This window comes from Canis aureus, chromosome 12 (genome assembly GCF_053574225.1).
Source record: "Canis aureus isolate CA01 chromosome 12, VMU_Caureus_v.1.0, whole genome shotgun sequence".
Classification (NCBI taxonomy): domain Eukaryota; kingdom Metazoa; phylum Chordata; class Mammalia; order Carnivora; family Canidae; genus Canis; species Canis aureus.
Window position 1 is genome coordinate 35,438,448 of NC_135622.1, and position 19,487 is coordinate 35,457,934.

The window sequence follows — 19,487 nt, forward strand, 5'->3', positions numbered from 1 at the left end:
GATCAAGTCCCACGTCAGGCTCCCTGCATGGAGCCTGCTTCTCCTTCTGCCTCTGTCTGTGTCTCTGTCTCTCTCTGTCATGAATAAGTAAATAAATAAAAATCTTTTTTTTTAAAAAGAATCAATAAACAAGATGTTTTTGAAAGGTGAAAATTAAGGATTTGTAGCCAAAAGTGTCCTGCACAAATACAAATTGATTTCTGAAAACCAGGAAGATACCATGACATTGTATTATTAACCTGAACATTGAAGACATCACTTCTTACAGGGCTGCAGTGGCTTGTGTTGGAGCATTTTATGAAAAAATGGGGAGAATGTTAGGAAGTGCATTTCCAGAGACAGTGAATAATCTTTTGAAATCTCTGAAAAGTGCAGAGGTAAGTTTTACAACAAATACTGTTTAAATGTTTTGCTTGTGGCAGGAGTTAGATGTCAGTTAAAAATATGTTTGCCTTTTTTTCTGTCCCTGTGGTACTCGTACTGCTGAGCAAGAAGGTAATTTAAGATTATTACTTGCAAAAAAAAATCACTTGCTCCTTCTTTAATGTATGTTATATTTCAGTGGGAAGAGAAAGAATGCTTTTCCTTGGCAAAAAATAGGTTTGCCTATTATTTTTTATTTAGCCTATGGAAATTTTTGCATTGCTGTTTTATTTTTGTGCCATAGCTAATATATTAGTTTCCTAGGTTTGCCTAGGGTAGTAAATGACCACAGTGATTTCAAAGAACAGAAATTCGTTGTCTTATAATTCTAGAAGCAAAAATCCAAAATCAGGGTGTGGGCAGGGCCATCCTCCTGAAAACTCTAGGGAAGAATCTTTCCTTGCTTTCTTAACTTCTAGTGGTTGCTGGCAATCCTTGGTGTTCCTTGATTTGTAGATGCACTTCTAATTTCTGCCTCTGTTGTCACATGGTATTCTTCCTCTGCATCTGTGTTCTGCATCCAAATTCTTCTTAGCAGGATACCAGTGATTGGATTAGGGCTCACCTGAATCCAGTGGGACCTTGTCTTTATTTAATTTCATCCCCAAATCCTTATTTCCAAATAAAGTCATGGTCACAGGCAATGGGGCTTAAGACTTGAATTAATCTTCTTGGAGGACGCTATTCAATCCACAGCAGCTAATATTGAGTAAAAATAGTTCTATTTTGTCATGTCAATTTGGTGTTAACTAAAACTAACCAAGCCTTGCACTCTTACAATCTAATTCTTTTGTCTTGGAAAGCTAAAGATTTCTTGGACAACAGCTCTTCTGGGAACTACTTGTCAATTCATTTATTAAACAGTGATTGAGGACATACTGTCAGACAGGAAGCATACAAAGATGAACAAGACACGGTCTCTGACCTCTTCAAAGCTTACAGTCTAGTGGAAGACATCTGTATTTGAATAAGTACACTCTAAGATATAAGAACCAAGCACTGTGAGAGTATGAAAATGAGTTTGGGGAGTTATAAAAAGATGAAGGCTTAGTATATCTCTGTGACAGGTTTTTTAAATGTATTGGATGGGTCTTCTTTTAGATGGTTTGTATTACTTTTTAACTACTTTTCTCTTAACTGTTCACATTCCGAAAATTTGGACCCTTGAGATACGATATTGAAGTCTTTGAAATTGTTTTCACATTCTCATTAAGTTGTGCTTCATGTTGTGGAAACATTACAATCTGTTTTCTTGTTGTAACTTGATTTCTCAGCAAGATATTATTTAATAGAAGTTAATAATTACTCTTACCTCTCAGGTGCTTTCTAGGATACTTTTATTTTTTATTACTTACTGTTTACCCTGTAAAGGTAAGACTATGAGACCACAAAACCCAGGAAACTTTTTGTGTCTTGGTGTGTTCTTGTTTAAACATGGAATTTGTTTTACAGCATAGTTGTGATTTATTTAATGTCTAGTCTCAAGGGCGAAGTGAAATCTTAATGAGTCTACAGAAGGTTCTGAATGGACTGGGCGGTGCAGCAGCTTCTTCACATCGTGATATTTACAAGAATGCCAGGTCTCTCTTGACTGACAGGTCAATGGCTGTTCGATGTGCAGTTGCCAAGGTCAGTACTTAGCTAATATATGCTATTCCTTCTCGTGCTGCTTCTTAGAGCGACATTTTTTTTTTCTTTTAAAGTTTTAAAATGTGATTGCATACTTTTTGTTCCCATGGATTAGTTTCAATTTGTGGAATTACATACAAATGGAATCCTGTGGGATGTACTCTCTCTCTCTCTCTTTTTTTTTTTTTTTTTGGTCTGGTTCCTTTTACTCAGCATAATTATCTTAAGATTCATTCATATCATTACAGTGTCACTAGTTCATTTCTTTTCATTGCTGAAAAGAAGTTGTGTAGTTGTACCACAATTAGTTTATTCCTTCACCTGTTAAGGACATTTGAATTGCTTCCAGTTTAGGCTATTACTGAAAAAGCTATGAACATCTGTATACAAGTTTTTGTGTGGACATACACATTATTCTACTTGGGTAGATACCTAGGAGTGGAATAACTAGATTGTATGATAGACTTATGTTTAACTTCTTTAAAAATTGCCAAACGGTTTTCCAAAATAATTGTACCATTTTACATTTCCACCAGCAACATATGAGATTTCTAATTCCTCCACATCTTCACCAACATTTAATATTGTCAGTCTTACTCATTTTGGCCATTCCAATAGATATGTACCCACGTCTCATTGTAGCTCTAGTTTATATTTCCCTAATGACTAATGATGAGCATATTTTCATGTGCTTATTGCCATCCATATCTTCTTTGATGAAGAATCTATTCAAATCTTATACCTGCTTTGAGTTGTTTTCTTATTTTGAGCTTTGATAGTACTTAATAGGATTTTTAAAAATATATTTCTAAAAAATAAAATAAAAATATATTTCTTTATCAGATACATTATTTGCAGTAACTTTTTCTCAGGTATGTTCTATCTTTTCATCTCTAAATAGTGTCTTTCTAAGGGAAAGAAGAGAAGTTTTGGAATTTGCCAAAGTTCAATTTACCAATTCTTATTATATAGACTCTTTTAATAGATTCTATCAGATGTTCTACATAGACAATCATGTTGTCTAAGAATAAAGACAGTTTTACTTTTTTTCCAGTATGGATATCTTTTGCTCTGGCTAAATCCTTTAATACAATGTTGAATTAAAAACATGAGAGCAAATATCCTTGTCTTATTCCAGATCCTTAAGGAGAAAACGTTCAGTCCTTTGTCATTTAGTGTTAAATGTTGGTCTCTCTAGATGACTTTTATCAAGTTGAGGAAGCACCCTTATATTTCTAGCTGCTAAGAGGTTTTTATCAGGAATGGTTGTTGGATTTTGTCAAATGCCTTTTGTTTTATATTTGATTTCTTGCGCAATTTTTGTTGTTGCTGTTTTCTAGTTAAAATTATTTTAAGATAATTGTAGATTTACATGAAATTATAAGAAATAATACAGAGATGTCTTTATACACTTTTACCCAGTTCCTCCCAATGGTAATATTTTGCAAAAGTGTAATATAATATTACAACTAATGTAATAGTGTTGACATTGACACAGTCCATTGATCTCGTTTAGTTTTCCCTAGTTTTGTATACAAATTCAATTTTAAGATTTATTTATCCATTTAAGAGAGAGAGCGTGAGTGGGTGTGCGCACATGCTAGTGAGCACGTTGGAGAGGGTCAGAGGGAGAGAATCTCAGGCAAACTCCCCACTGAGCCTGGAGCCCAAGGTGGGGCTTCATCCTACAACCCTGAGATCATGACCTGAGCTGAAACCAAAAGATGGATGTTTAACCAACTGAGCCACCCAGACACTTCTAAAAATTCAATTTGAAAAATCAATACGGGGCTATTTAGGTTATTTGTTCTTTAGTGAGTTTTCTATTTCATTTAAGTTGTCATATTTATTGGCGTGAAGCTCTTTCTGATAGTCTGTTTGTTCTGTTAATATATATTGAATCCACAATGATGTGATCTCTCTCATTCTTAATTTTGTTTTTTGTTTTTTTGGTTCTTTTTTTTTTTTTTTTTTACATTCTTCCTTTAATAAAATGTGAGTTAACAATAGTTGCAGTCTAACAATAGTTGCAGTCCAAAAGCCCATAATCACTCAGGCAAGTTTCCAGTAGATTCTATAGAAATAACCTCTGGATGTCTATTGATACTTTCAAGATTTTTGTCTCTTTTTTTTTTAATTTATTTTTTATTGGTGTTCAATTTACCAACACACAGAATAACCCCCAGTGCCTGTCACCCATTCACTCCCACCCCCCACCCACCTCCCCTTCTACTACCCCTAGTTCGTTTCCCAGAGTTAGCAGTCTTTACGTTCTGTCTCCCTTTCTGATATTTCCCACACATTTCTTCTCCCTTCCCTTATATTCCCTTTCACTATTATTTATATTCCCCAAATGAATGAGAACATATAATGTTTGTCCTTCTCCGACTGACTTCACTCAGCATAATACCCTCCAGTTCCATCCACGTTGAAGCAAATGGTGGGTATTTGTCATTTCTAATAGCTGAGTAATATTCCATTGTATACATAAACCACATCTTCTTTATCCACTCATCTTTCGATGGACACTGAGGCTCCTTCCACAGTTTGGCTATTGTGGCCATTGCTGCTATAAACATCGGGGTGCAGGTGTCCCTGCGTTTCATTGCATCTGTATCTTTGGGGTAAATCCCCAACAGTGCAATTGCTGGGTCGTAGGGCAGGTCTATTTTTAACTGTTTGAGGAACCTCCACACAGTTTTCCAGAGTGGCTGCACCAGTTCACATTCCCACCAACAGTGTAAGAGGGTTCCCTTTACTCCGCATCCTCTCCAACATTTGCGGTTTCCTGCCTTGTTAATTTTCCCCATTCTCACTGGTGTGAGGTGGTATCTCATTGTGGTTTTGATTTGTATTTCCCTGATGGCCAGTGATGCAGAGCATTTTCTCATATGCATGTTGGCCATGTCTATGTCTTCCTCTGTGAGATTTCTGTTCATGTCTTTTGCCCATTTCATGATTGGATTATTTGTTTCTTTGGTGTTGAGTTTAATAAGTTCTTTATAGATCTTGGAAACTAGCCCTTTATCTGATATGTCATTTGCAAATATCTTCTCCCATTCTGTAGGTTGTCTTTGAGTTTTGTTGACTGTATCCTTTGCTGTGCAAAAGCTTCTTATCTTGATGAAGTCCCAATAGTTCATTTTTGCTTTTGTTTCTTTTGCCTTCGTGGATGTGTCTTGCAAGAAGTTACTGTGGCCGAGTTCAAAAAAGGGTGTTGCCTGTGTTCTCCTCTAGGATTTTGATGGAATCTTGTCTCACATTTAGATCTTTCATCCATTTTGAGTTTATCTTTGTGTATGGTGTAAGAGAATGATCTAGTTTCATTCTTCTGCATGTGGATGTCCAATTTTCCCAGCACCATTTATTGAAGAGACTGTCTTTCTTCCAGTGGATAGTCGTTCCTCCTTTATCGAATATTAGTTGGCCATAAAGTTCAGGGTCCACTTCTGAATTCTCTATTCTGTTCCATTGATCTATGTGTCTGTTTTTGTGCCAGTACCACACTGTCTTGATGACCACAGCTTTGTAGTACCACCTGAAATCTGGCATTGTGATGCCCCCAGCTATGGTTTTCTTTTTTAAAATTCCCCTGGCTATTCGGGGTCTTTTCTGATTCCACACAAATCTTAAAATAATTTGTTCTAACTCTCTGAAGAAAGTCCATGGTATTTTGATAGGGATTGCATTAAACGTGTATATTGCCCTGGGTAACATTGACATTTTCACAATATTAATTCTGCCAATCCATGAGCATGGAATATTTTTCCATCTCTTTGTGTCTTCCTCAATTTCTTTCAGAAGTGTTCTATAGTTTTTAGGGTATAGATCCTTTACCTCTTTGGTGAGGTTTATTCCTAGGTATCTTATGCTTTTGGGTGCAATTGTAAATGGGATTGACTCCTTAATTTCTCTTTCTTCAGTCTCATTGTTAGTGTATAGAAATGCCACTGATTTCTGGGCATTGATTTTGTATCCTGTCACACTACCAAATTGCTGTATGAGTTCTAGCAATCTTGGGGTGGAGACTTTTGGGTTTTCTATGTAGAGTATCATGTCATCGGCGAAGAGGGAGAGTTTGACTTCTTCTTTGCCAATTTGAATGCCTTTAATGTCTTTTTGTTGTCTGATTGCTGAGGCTAGGACTTCCAGTACTATGTTGAATAGCAGTGGTGAGAGTGGACATCCCTGCCTTGTTCCTGATCTTAGGGGAAAGGCTCTCAGTGCTTCCCCAGAGAATGATATTTGCTGTGGGCTTTTCGTAGATGGCTTTTAAGATGTTGAGGAATGTTCCCTCTATCCCTACACTCTGAAGAGTTTTGATCAGAAATGGATGCTGTATTTTGTCAAATGCTTTCTCTGCATCTAATGAGAGGATCATATGGTTCTTGGTTTTTCTCTTGCTGATATGATGAATCACACTGTTTTACGGGTGTTGAACCAGCCTTGTGTCATTCTTAATTTCGATAATTCATGTCTTCTCTCTTTCCTTCATCTGCCTGGCTAGAGATTTATTAAATTTATTGGTCATCTCAAAGAAGGAGCTTTGGGTTTTATTTCTCTTCTTTTCAGTTTTCTATATCAGCTGTTATCTTTATTATTTTCTTTTTTTCCCTGCTTACTTTGTGCTAAATTTTCTCTAAGTCATCTAGTTTCTTTCTTTTTTCTTTTTTTTTTGTCATCTAGTTTCTTAAGGTGGAAACTGAGCTTATTGATTTGAGACCTTTCTACTTTCCAATATAGGAGTTTACTGTTAAATGTCTTTTCCTAAGTACTGAAAACTCTCTTGAGGCAGTAAGCTGGGACAATTGATAGGGTTAACTTTGTTTTCCATCTCTTAAAGATCACTGTCTTTCATTGCCTCATGTCCAGTGTCTTGAAAACTGTTGTTCTGTATATTTTAATCTTTTGGTTACTTCAGGAGAGAGAGTAAATCTGATTTCTTGTTACTATTTCTCTGGAAATGTAAGTTCTAAAATGTAATTTATTTTTTTCTTCAAATTAAATTCCAGTGTCTACTAGAACTACAGAATGAAGCTGTGTTCATGTGGACTGCTGAATTAGAAAATATTGCCACTCTCTGCTTTAAGGCTTTGGAAAACTCAAATTATGGGGTTCGAGTGGCAGTGTCTAAACTCTTAGGAACAGTCATGGCTACAGCATTGATGCCAAAACAAGCAACAGGTATCATTTGCCAACCCTTGATTTAGACTATTACAGATATTTGAAGGTATATGAAATCTGTCTAAATGAGTTATTTCTTATAGGCAAATCACTTGAAAGATTTAAATTGTTAAGTGTCTTTGTCTACTTTTTCAGGGAATAGAACTATCCAAATGTCATTTATCTTGATATAGACAAGGCATTTTTTTATTGTTATAATGTACAAGATAATAAATATCAAGTATACTGGATATATACGCAAGTAAGATTTATGAAATGGTTTTGTATAATCTTCAAGGGACTAGAATCTGTCACTTTTTAATGCTTCCGTACTTTCAATCTCTGATGAGTAGATCCATTTTATAGTACGGTATTCTTTTTTTTTTTTTTTTTTTATCATTACTGTAAGAACAATCAGAGGCATTTGTCATGTGACTTCTGTGCCTTACAGTTCCATAGAGATGCCTCAGTGAGGGTTGTGAGTAGACCCTGAGGGAGTCCAGCCACGTATGGTACTGTCCCCATCCCTACTCCACCTCTGTGTAGTAGAAGGAGAATCAGATGTTACAGATTCAAGTCCTAGCTCTTATGTTAATTAGCTGTGAAACCTTTTGAGCTTTAGTCTCTTTAAAGATAATTATTTCAGTTTGTGCAACTAGATGATGATGTTGACAGGTAACATTTATTAAGTGCTATGTGCCAGGCACTGAATTAAGCATGTAACTGAATTGTTTTATTTAATTCTCATAAAAGCCCTGTGAATCATAAGTACTATTCACACTTTATAAACAAGGAAATTGAGGCTTATAGAAATCATGTAATTTGTGTTCTTTTAAGTGTTCTGTAAGCATCAGAGCTGAAATTCAAACCCAGGCAGACAAATTCCAAAGTCTTAGATACTTAATCGTAAAAGTATACTTTTATACTTTTCCTGTAGACTTTTTATGAGGATTATGTTTGCAGCTGTATGTTAAAGGGCTTCTTAAAATATGAAGCTCTGTACAAGGGATGGCAATTCAGCTGCAGTCCAGTGACATTTTAATTGACTGCTAACCATTGTATAGAAAACATGGACTTGACAAAGTTTCTTTGAGCCTACTTCAGTTGGGAATGAAGACTGTGATCAATTAGTATTTTCTGCTGTGGATGTGTTTTGTCTTGCTGTGTTACATATATCAAGGTTAACATTATTAAACTATTTTTGGCATAGATTTTAATTAATTGCTTTTAATGTGTAGCTCCTTCCATTTTTCCTAGCATTTTTTGCTTCAAAATTGAATTTATTTTTCAAGTAGATTATAAACTTAAAGACTATAAGAAAACAAAAGGACCCTATCTTGTAGTAGTTTAAGAATCCTTAAAAGTGATTACTTGAATTTTAAGCCAGATATATTAGAAAATGTTTAAAAAATGTTATTCAAAATAGTAAAATATATCGCTTATGAATTTACTTTTCTTCCTGAAAGTAATGCGCCAGAATGTGAAGCGAGCAACATTTGATGAAGTCTTAGAACTCATGGCCACAGGATTTCTACGTGGAGGGTCAGGTTTTTTAAAGAGTGGTGGAGAGATGTTAAAAGTCGGAGGGTCTGTTAATCGTGAAGTGAGAGTTGGAGTTACACAGGTTTGTAATGTATACATATGAAAGAATTCTGTTCACATTGCTTGTGAAATCTCATGGAAGACTCTTAATAACAGTACACACAGATTTTTAATATTGTCTATTTTTTTTCAAAATAATTATTTTACCAAATGAATGGATTACATTCAAGTTCCAAATTACAAAAAAAAAAATTTCCAAATTAGACACTTATATGGAAAGATGGATTCCTAACGATGTGTAAATTAGCCCTTGTCTGGTGTATTTATATAAGTATCCAACAACATTTTCCCAAATTTTACTTGGCAGAAAATCAGATGTAAAATAATTCAGTTTTAGTTGAAATTATATTCAAATAGCTGGAGGCATTTAATTTTAATGTTCAGTGACCCTGTAGCAAATCATATTGGTTAATACTTCAGTTGGATTTATCATAAATGAATAATCACTAATTTATTAAACTAAACCTGACTTGGAGTTAAAATTGCAAAATAATAATTAACCAGGGCAGCCCGGGTTTCTCAGCGGCTTAGCGCTGCCTTTGGCCCAGGGCGTGATCCTGGAGACCCGGGATCGAGTCCCACATTGGGTTCCCTGCATGGAGCCTGCTTCTCCCTCTGCCTGTGTCTCTGCCTCTCTCTCTCTCTCTCTCTCTCTCTGTGTCTTTCATGAATAAATAAATAAAATCTTAAATAATAATAATAATAATAATAATAATAATAATAATAATAATTAACCAAGTAAGGTGTTATGGTTAAGATCTAAGAATAATTGATAATAAGATAAGATGTATCTTTGTGATCTTAGTCAAAATCAGTCCAACTATATATTGTTTCTGAAACAAGTGTAGAAATAGAAGTAAACCATTTTTATCTTATAGTCACAAGCAAGGACATCCATTGTCCTAGGTCAATGTTTATTTAAGATGTGAGAGTTTTCTTATTCCTATAACCTGTTACCTTCCTCACCATCAGGGTGAATTCAGCTTTCCTTCCCTCCCTCCCCACTATCTTTTTGTATTCTTCATGAAGCTACTGATGACAGTTTTGAGCCAAAGATACTTCCACCAGTAGTTCCTTTGCTAGAAATACTGAAAAGGTCTCAAGTATTAATTTTTCTCAACTTTAATCTCAAATATAATTTATTTTGTGTGCTATGATCATTTATCTCTGTAGTTGCTTTATCTGTCATCTCAGTTAATTTATGTAATTTATCTGAAGTTGTATCTTTATTTATAGGCATATGTTGTTTTTGTAACTACATTGGGTGGTCAGTGGTTGGAGCGTAGCTTTGCTACATTCTTGTCCCACGTACTTGATCTGGTTTCCCATCCTCGGGCAACGCAAACACACGTAGAGGCTGTGTACTCAAGACGATGTGTCTCCTTTATCCTAAGAGCTACTGTGGGCAGTTTGCTGGGTGAAAAAGCCCAGATTGCAGCTGCCAAAGAAATATGCCAAGCTATTGGAAAACAAATGAAAGCAGTAGGTAAGAATTGATACCTTGATGTATGTTGTGGATTTCTTTAGTCACTTAGTTTTATATTATTATTCTTAATAAATACTAATAGATCTGTTTAATTCATGTCATTTTCTGGACTATGCTTTAATAGCCACTTTTATTGAATACTCTTATTTGTATCAAAACAACATACTTTCAGTGAAATAGTTTTTAAAGCTTTGAGTAGCATGTTTAAAAGGTTAGGTTTTCTGTTCAATTTCTAGTACCTGTACTGAAGTACTGGTATGCAGCAGCATATTGCTTTGCTATCTTTAAGGAAGAACCTATTGTAATTTTTCTGTTTGGGCCTTTTGCTTTATAAACACATCTTTTTTTTTTTTTTTTCCCTTTTGTTAGTAGAATTAATGTGAAGACTTAGGAACAATTACAGGTGGTTATTAGCCCACTATTAGCTATACTGTGAAACCTCAGTAATTCATAATTAAAAGAAATGTCCATTTTGTAAATTTTTCAGTTTAACAAGTAGTTATTGATTATCTGAAATTGCAAAGTAGTAATTCTGGGTTTGAATAATAAGTGAGATAAAAGTTCCTGCCTTCATGGAATTTGTAATCCAATTAGGGAACTAAACAAGATAAAATACAAATTCCGTAGGACAGTTCAGTTTTCTTAACCTTAATCAGGCAAATTATATTGCCTAATAGTGGTCTTTAGAAATGAGAATTTAAAGGGGTACCTGGATGCCTCAGTCTGTTAAACATCCTACTCTTTATTTTGGCTTAGGTCATGATCTCAGGGTTGTGAGATCAAGCCCCACATCCAGCTCTGCGGTCAGGGTGGAGGCTGCTTGAGATTCTCCCTCTACTTCTGCCCTTTCCCCATTTGTTCTCTCTCTAAAATAAATTTTTTAAACAAAGAAGTAAGAATTTAATTAATAGAGAATAACCAGTAACTTATATTTAAAGAATATATACTAAGTATTTTATAAAAATCAGTAAAAATAATTTCACAAATGATAATTTTCATTGTTTATAATAGCTTACTTAGCATACCATTTTTGTTTTTTTATTCTTTTAATTCTTATTTAAATTTTAATTAACATACAATACAATATTGATTTCAGGAGTACAATTCTGTGATTTATCACTTATGTACAATACCTAGTGCTTATCACAAGTGCCTTCCTCAGTGCCCATCACCCTTCTATCCCATCACTTACCCATCTCCCTCCATAGCCCCTCAGTTTATTATGTATCATTAAGAGTCTCTTAGGTTTTGTCTCCCTCTCTTTTTTCCTTCCTTCCCATATGTTTATCTTTTTTTTTTTTTTTAAGAAAAACATGAGTGAAATCATATGGTATTTGTCTTTCTCTGACTGACTTATTTCATTTAGCATAATACACTCTAGCTCTATATAGGTCAAGCAAACCATTTTTATTTATTTATTTTTTAAGATGTTATTTATTTATTTGAGAGTGAGAGAGAGAGAGAATCCACACATGGCTGGAAGAGCAGAGGGAGAGGGATAAGCAGACTCCGTGATGAATGTGGAGCTCATTGCGAGCTCAGTCCCACAAACCTGAGATAATGACCCAAGCTAAAATCAGGAGTCAGTTGCCTAACCAACTAAGCCACCCAAGTGCCCGAAGCAAAACGTTTTTAAATCCACGGGGCTAACTGATAATTATGAATTGTGAATTAAAGGGTGTTTAATGAGGTCTTTTTCTTCAGCTATATTAAAATAATAATCTGTCCTAGGTTCACAACTTGAAAAATATTTGTACAATGATGTGTTGGAGAAATGTTTAAGTGACAGAAATACTGTGCCAGATTGTCGGAATAAAATAGTGAACCAGATATAAATAGTACCTGGTCAGGGAGCTGTGGTTTAGTAATCAAAAGAGTTTATGCATTTCCAAGTCCAGAAATAGCTAAGAATGAAGAAATGAAAATTATAGTCTGTATTGTATTATTTTATTCTATTCTGTTATTGTGTATTATATATTTTTATAGTCTATTTGTTAAATTTAAATTGAATTAATTAAAATATAGTATATTACTAGCTTCAGAGGTAGAGTTTAGTGATTCATCAGTTGCATATAACACCCAGTGCTCATTACATCATGTGCCCTCCTTAATGCCCATCACCCAGGTACCCTGTCTTCTCACCTACCCCACTCCAGCAACTCTCAGTTTTTTCCCTATAGTTCAGAGTCTGTCATGGTTTTCTCCCTCTCTGATTTCATCTTATAGTCTGTTAATACATGATGAATACAAAAAAGGTAAGGAAGTTTTACTGTCCTATAAGTGTTAATAATCATAAAATCATAGACTAGCCACTTGATTTTTTTTTTTAATCTTAAAAGCGGAATTAAATACGATGCTATCTGTCTGGGATTTATGCTAGAATATATGCTCAAGTAGTAATTTGACGAGGAATCTTTAGTTGTCTCATGTTAAATAAACTTTAGTTTTATTGAAAGATCAGGGAAAGGGGTACCAAAACTAACAGGAACTTTGAGGAACATCTTAGTAAGAAATTCTAAAGCAAGTTTCCTTATAGATCTGCTTCCTGGTCAGTAATTTTACACTGTTACTATCAAAACATTGCAGCACTTGAGGTAACAACGGTAATAACAAAATAACAATAATGGCTGCTGACACTGACTGCATGCCTATTGCAGGTAGCATGGTACTTTATTCTTTATGTGAATTGACTTTTCATTCACCACAATACTTTCTGAGCCCTTAACCTCTCAGGAGGAACTTGAGACTTGGATTAGTGGAGTGTTTGCCCAGTGTCATGTAGCTGACTGGTGGAGCTAGGATTGGAACCCAGGTGCCTTTCTGTGGAGACAGTGCTTTGGTACACCTGGAACCCAGGTGCCTTTCTGTGGAGACAGTGTATTCCTGGAAGCAGGCAAAATACCTCAGTGTGTATTTAAGTACTGTCAAATTGTCACTGAACAGTGTTTTTAAGTCATGTCAGTGTTTACTTATGCAAGTGTTCTGCTAAGAAGTAATTACCTACAGAGTTTTTTAATACCCAGGCATAAACTGGTAGAAATATTGGTATAAAAATATCAATTGTATAAATTTAAAAAATTATGTCACGATTTAATTCACCCATATCAAATATGATTATGTACTTCCAGAAGCAGTAGTGAATGATACTAGTGGTGAAAACAAATCTGGAGCAGCAGACATCGCAGCAAGCCAGCATGTGATGGTCTGTGCTCTTCAGGAACTCGGGAGCCTGGTGCAGAGCCTGAATGCTACTGCATCCCCTCTTATTCAGGAAGCATCTATAGGTATGATAATTCACTTCCTGGAATTCTTTTTACCATTTAAAAAAAAGTCATAAGTGTGATTGATATTTAACTCCTGATTAGTTGCTTGCCATTATAATTAGCAGTTTTCAGATCATTTGTTAAAAGTTGGGTTTTATTTAAGATTTGCTGGGCTTGTGAATGTTGAATAAATAGTTAAATAAAATTTGGGGAAGCAAATAAAAAAAGTCATGGTAGTTTGTTTCTAATAATTGGCTAAAATTTGTGAATACATATTTAATTTTTACATCAACATTTACATTTTTTGGATGTAGTTATACTATGTTTTTTGTAGGAAATGTTCCTTTAAAATTCTCTACTATTTCTGAGATGATGTATGTGTTTTTGGCAAAGTTCTGAAAGTTTTTGGGTGAAAGTATAATGATTCTGATTTTAATCACTGTGTTATATGTATTCTTCTAGTACATGAAATCATTGGACTTCACTAAAGGGTCAATTTTTGTGTATTTCTCTGTAGGACTTTTGGAAACTGTGACATCAGTGCTTCTTCATCCAAGTATGGCTGCGCGGCTTGCTGCTGCCTGGTGTTTGCGCTGTGTGGCTGTGGCATTACCATTCCAGTTGACACCATTTCTAGACAGGTGTGCAGAACGGCTCAACAACTTAAAAACTTCACCAGAAGCTGTTAGTGGATACAGCTTTGCAATGGCTGCTTTGTTAGGTGGAGTTCATCAGTGTCCGTTGGGTATTCCTCATGCCAAAGGAAAGGTATGACAGAGACCATGGCATTATAAGTGCTGTCATGTGGGCTTTTGCCTTTTTTTCCCTTTCAAACTTTATTAATTGATTGATTGATTGATTGATTAATTAATTATTGGAGTTCGATTTACCAACATATAGTATAACACCCAGTGCTCATCCTGTCAAGTGCCCCCCCTTAGGGCTTTAGCCCTTATTGGGCTTTATAGCCTTTACTGTGTTTAATGTTGAGCTGGGTGATTAAATACCATTTTTACTATAATAATATAAAATACAGTGTTCTGCAAGTATGGAGTTGACAGACCTTAATTAAAATTTGATATTTAATTCTGCATAGGAATAGTAAGTTTTGTCTGGGTGTAGTATTTTATTTAAATAAAAAGCACAATAATTATGTAGAAATAAGAGCCCTTCTTTGAGCTTTTAGAGGTAAAAATTCACATTGCTAATATTCAGAGATGTCAGAATATGTTATTGCATTTAGTGTTTTGATAATAATAGTTGAATAGTTTTTATTGAGTCAGGTTTTTTTTCTTTTTCTACTACACCTACTAATACTATTATTATGATTTTTTTCTCAAGAATATTGTTTATGTAAATATTATTTGCATCTTTACATATGTAGATTGGGGCTAGGTTTTTAACTTGTTCTTTCTGGGACAGTAGGTCCAGATCCATTCATTCTTACTAGTTCCATAGCTACTCCTCGAGCCATAGCTTCCATCTCCCTTTGTTTTTCGACTACCTCCTCTGATTATCCTGCCCACAGTCTTTCTCCTGTCTGCCCATACCACTTCCATGTTTCACATTAGCTCAGAGACGCTTTGGGTCTACCCAGTGCTCAGAGAATCAGTACAAATCCCTCTGTCTGCTAAACTGTCATCTCCACAGTTTGCCTTCATTCTCATTTCCCTGCTTTATTTAGACTCATCATCTTGCCTTCTTCCTATGCCTTTCCCAGCCTTCATGCCTTTATTCATATATTAGAATCTCATCCTCATGTTGGTCACGTGTTTAGAGGCCCAAATGAAGTGCCATCTCTTTCATGCAGTCTCCTCAGAGCTACTCCATTCTAGGATAACCTTTCCCTTTACAAACGACGATTATATCTGTTTTACTATTTTGTCATTTAATCATGTGCTGCTTGTTATTTCCCATTGTTCCTGTGACTTCCCTAAGACTGTAAGTGCCGTATTAGCTCGACGGCAGAAACATAATGGAAGTTCAACAAATCTGAATATAGGATAATAGTACTACCAATAATAATAGCATTTATTAAGCAGTTACATGGACTAGCACTCTTCTCAGTGCTTTGCTGTGTTAACTTATTTAATCCTTGCTAGAGTAAGATTGGCATTCCTATTTTTACCAGTCAGGGAACTTAGGCAAGGAAGTTAAGTTACCCAGGTCAGAAAGCTGGGAAATAGCTAAGCTAGGATATGAACCCAGGTGGTCTGTCTCTTAGCCACGATGCTGTGCGGGGTCTCCTCAGAGACAGCAGTGCAATCAGGGTTGAGTAGATCTTGACACTGTCTGTTTTACAACATGTTAACAGCAACAACAAGAAAGGACAACTTCTTTTTTAATAAAGCATACTAGCTATGTATTTTCTTATTTGATTCCTTTAACTTGTTTCAGTTAACATCGAATTCTAAACTTCTCTTGCAGATGGTAGTTAGTATTGCTGAAGATCTCTTACGAACTGCTGCCCAAAATAGCAGGCTTTCTCTACAGCGCACCCAAGCTGGATGGCTTTTACTTGGAGCACTTATGACTTTAGGTATAGTTAGTTATATTCGAGTAGGATCTTAACTAACTCTATAACTGTCAGTAGATGATAATGAAAATTTAATTTTAAAACTATTAAACTTCACATTCTAGACTTTAAATGACATGATAAAATTGGTGAAGGTGTTTTCCTCTCATTTGGGAGATTTCTATCTTTGGTAATTTCTGCTTAAGTACATTTAATGAGAAAATTGTTAACAAAGTTTCACCTTTACTATCAGAATAGCTCTGGTCTAACTAATTGGCTTAATGTTAACCAAATGAGATGAAAGTATCAGGGCACATTCCATCCCCAGAGTGACAAAAGTGACATGATTTTGGTAGGGTGATAAAGTCACATTTAAATAGTCTTGGTGCTGCTTTTCTGGGGTTACCCTTCTGCATTTTACTTTCCTAAGTGCTATGACAAATCTGAGATGCAGGCAAAATTTAGCACTGTACACAGAATGGAAATACTGGTCATTATGGTGATGAGATGCGTCTACTTTTTAGTTTATATGTTCAGCTTCTGTGAAAAATTTGTGTGTGTTTGTGCGTGCATGTGCACGTGTGTACTACAAAATTACTCATTGGTTTTAGTGTCTACCATTTGGAAGTTATACTTTGATCTAGTTTTCTAGGGAAAATAAAAAGTGCTAACTCATCCAGAAATTTATGTTAAATATGTTAAATGATATGTTAAAGGAGTTTCTTAGCAATGTGAATGCGTGTTCTTAGTTCTAAACATACTGCTCCTCCATAAAACAAAATAGCCATATCAGTTACACCCCAGATGGAGGAATATATAGATGTATGTGTGTGGGACTGGGTGTCTATGTTTATATACCTGTGTATTTATAGAAAAGATACATAAGATGTGTCCCAGATGTAGTTTATTATTGATAATACATAATCCACCATTCTGAATATAGTTGGGTAATTTCTTTTAAAGTGCTTTCTGTGGATTGTTTGGCTGCTAGAAATATTGATATCACGTTATTTTACTTCTGAATAAGAAACATTTTGAGGTGGGGGACCGGGGAAATGTGGAGGATGGTGGTCAAAATACATAGACTTGCAGTTCTGAGATGAGTAAGTATGGGGGGAATGTGGTGTGTGGCAGGTGGCTGCAGATAACACTGCTGTGACAGACAGGAGAGCTGGTAAGAAAGTCAATCCGGAGAGTTCTCATCACAAGGAGAAAATTTTTTTAAAGTTTTTCTTTTTTCTTTTTTCATTTTATTGTGTCTATATGAGATGATGGATGTTGGCTGCACATGTCATGGTACTCATTTTACAATTATTTGTAACTCAAACCATCATGTTGTATATGCCTTAAGCTTATACAGCAATGTATGTCAATTATTTCTCAATCAAACTGGAAAATAAAAGACACATTTTGAAAATCTTGCTCTTACAGAAAAGATAGAGTGAAACGATAAGTACTGTTAAAGCCTGTGCAGGGCTCTGACTATTGTTTGTAATGTATGTCTTATATATATGGTTTATACGTTAAGTTTTGCATTCTCGTTTCCTCCAATAGGACCATCTGTAGTTCGTTACCATCTGCCCAAGATGTTGTTACTGTGGCGAAATGTTTTTCCCCGTTCTCTAAAGGAATTGGAGGCTGAGAAGGCCCGAGGCGATTCTTTTACCTGGCAGGTAACATTGGAAGGTCGTGCTGGAGCTTTATGTGGTAAGAACTGAACGGATTGTACCCTCAGAATATTATTACTAAAATATTTGTGAGGGGAGGGAAAATTACTACTTCGAATTTTTATTTTAATGTGTAATGATAAATTCATAGACTTACAGATTTAAAAAGAAATTTTTTAAATAACCTGTGCCAGTTTGCTAATTTTGAAATGGAAATGAAACTGACACTCTGAAAGGAGGTTAGTTAGCATTAGTGGTAAGACTAGAGCCAGAGCCCAGGCCTCTTGATTCCCAGTCATTACTGTCATCTACCTGTCAGAACTGCACTGGCCACCATATAAACAATCCAGTAGGTATTCAAAGGAAGAAGAAACTCAGGATCTCCAAGGTCACTGAATGGACAGTAAGTCTTTTCATAATGGACAAACAGCTATCATTATCAAATCTGTAAATGTTGTTGCATTTTTTCCAGACATCAGCATTACAAAAATTATGAATAAAGTTGTTCTTGTTTAGCAGTCAGCAACTTACAGGAAAGGCTCAAGTTTGGTTTCACTTGTAACTAGAATTATACTGGGTGACTTTTTTTTTTTTTTTTTTTTTTTTTGCTTTATCTCAGAGTAAAAAGTGCTTCTTTTTCCAAATTGTGGGAAATAGATATACGCTAAAGCATAAGGGCAACAGGCTAAGGTGTCAGTTTTGTTCCCACACATCTAAGAGCTGTTTTTGTCTTAGTTCTGTTGCTGAAAGGCAGCAAAGATGTTTCTTCTCACTAAGCCGTTTGTCCACTCTTGGTTCTGTCTTGAAACTGCTTTCTTTGTAGTTATCTGAATTTAGTGATGTTACAAGATCTTTGCATTCCCACTCACAGAAATCTCCCTAACAGATATCTTCCCTCCCTCCACCTTTCTTCTAGCCTTTTCTAATGATATTTCTCTGTAGTTGCAATTAGTTCTTCTTTTGGTTTGACCTGATTTTAGAACCTTATATTTTATAGTAATGGAGAATTATAGGTATCTTTATATAATTCTATAATTTTTTAATAATTTTTTTAATTTCACAAATGCTATCCTAAATTTTCTTTTTTAAAAATTTTATCTAGCAATGAGGAGTTTCGTTGCACATTGCCCTGAGCTCTTAACTGAAGATGTGATTAGAAAATTGATGACCCCGATTGAATGTGCCATGACTATGATGTCACAGTAAGTAAGCAGTTACGATGAGTTGACATCCAATTTTACATATTTATAAATAGTCATGTTTTATACTTCCCTCTAACATCATATACAAAACATATAAAACTTTACTGTTTTAAAATGACCTTAAAAATCATAGTAATGGTATGGATTAAAATAAAATTATATTTTATAGTGTTCCAGTAAAGGCCACATAAGAAACTAAAATGAAAATGTAATACTCACCAATGTAGTTTGACAGTACATCGATACATTGCTGGCAATGTTTATAAATAACACTTATTCTAGTAAGCTGATACCAACTATACTTTTGATATTTTAGCATTCCGTCTGTAATTAAAGCCCATGGAGCTCATCTGAAAGCTAGTGCTGCAATGGTCCGTTTAAGACTTTATGATATCTTGGCTTTGTTACCTCCAAAAACTTATGAAGGTAAATAAAATTTACAGTGTCTAATTAAAAATTCTTCAACATACCTTTCCAGTTCCTTATGATATTACAGAGTCCTGACGAAGGCTCTCCTCTGACTTTGCCAAGGAAGAC

General features: G+C 35.1%; 1 protein-coding gene across 5 annotated transcripts in view; it reads left to right on the forward strand.

Annotated features, from left to right (window-relative positions):
* Positions 1–19,487, forward strand: part of HEATR5B (HEAT repeat containing 5B) — a 99,949-nt gene that overhangs the window by 6,875 nt on the left and 73,587 nt on the right. For all 5 annotated transcript variants that reach the window (XR_013349422.1, XM_077843586.1, XM_077843590.1 and 2 more), the window contains exons 4-14: positions 269–377; positions 1,903–2,052; positions 7,065–7,236; positions 8,682–8,839; positions 10,054–10,303; positions 13,432–13,587; positions 14,084–14,334; positions 15,994–16,105; positions 17,636–17,788; positions 18,851–18,950; positions 19,267–19,376. Coding sequence is in view for 4 of the 5 variants with exons in the window: in XM_077843586.1 (XP_077699712.1) it covers positions 269–377; positions 1,903–2,052; positions 7,065–7,236; positions 8,682–8,839; positions 10,054–10,303; positions 13,432–13,587; positions 14,084–14,334; positions 15,994–16,105; positions 17,636–17,788; positions 18,851–18,950; positions 19,267–19,376 (1,721 nt within the window). In the remaining variant the exon portion in view is untranslated. The remainder of the gene's footprint in view (positions 1–268; positions 378–1,902; positions 2,053–7,064; positions 7,237–8,681; positions 8,840–10,053; positions 10,304–13,431; positions 13,588–14,083; positions 14,335–15,993; positions 16,106–17,635; positions 17,789–18,850; positions 18,951–19,266; positions 19,377–19,487) is intronic.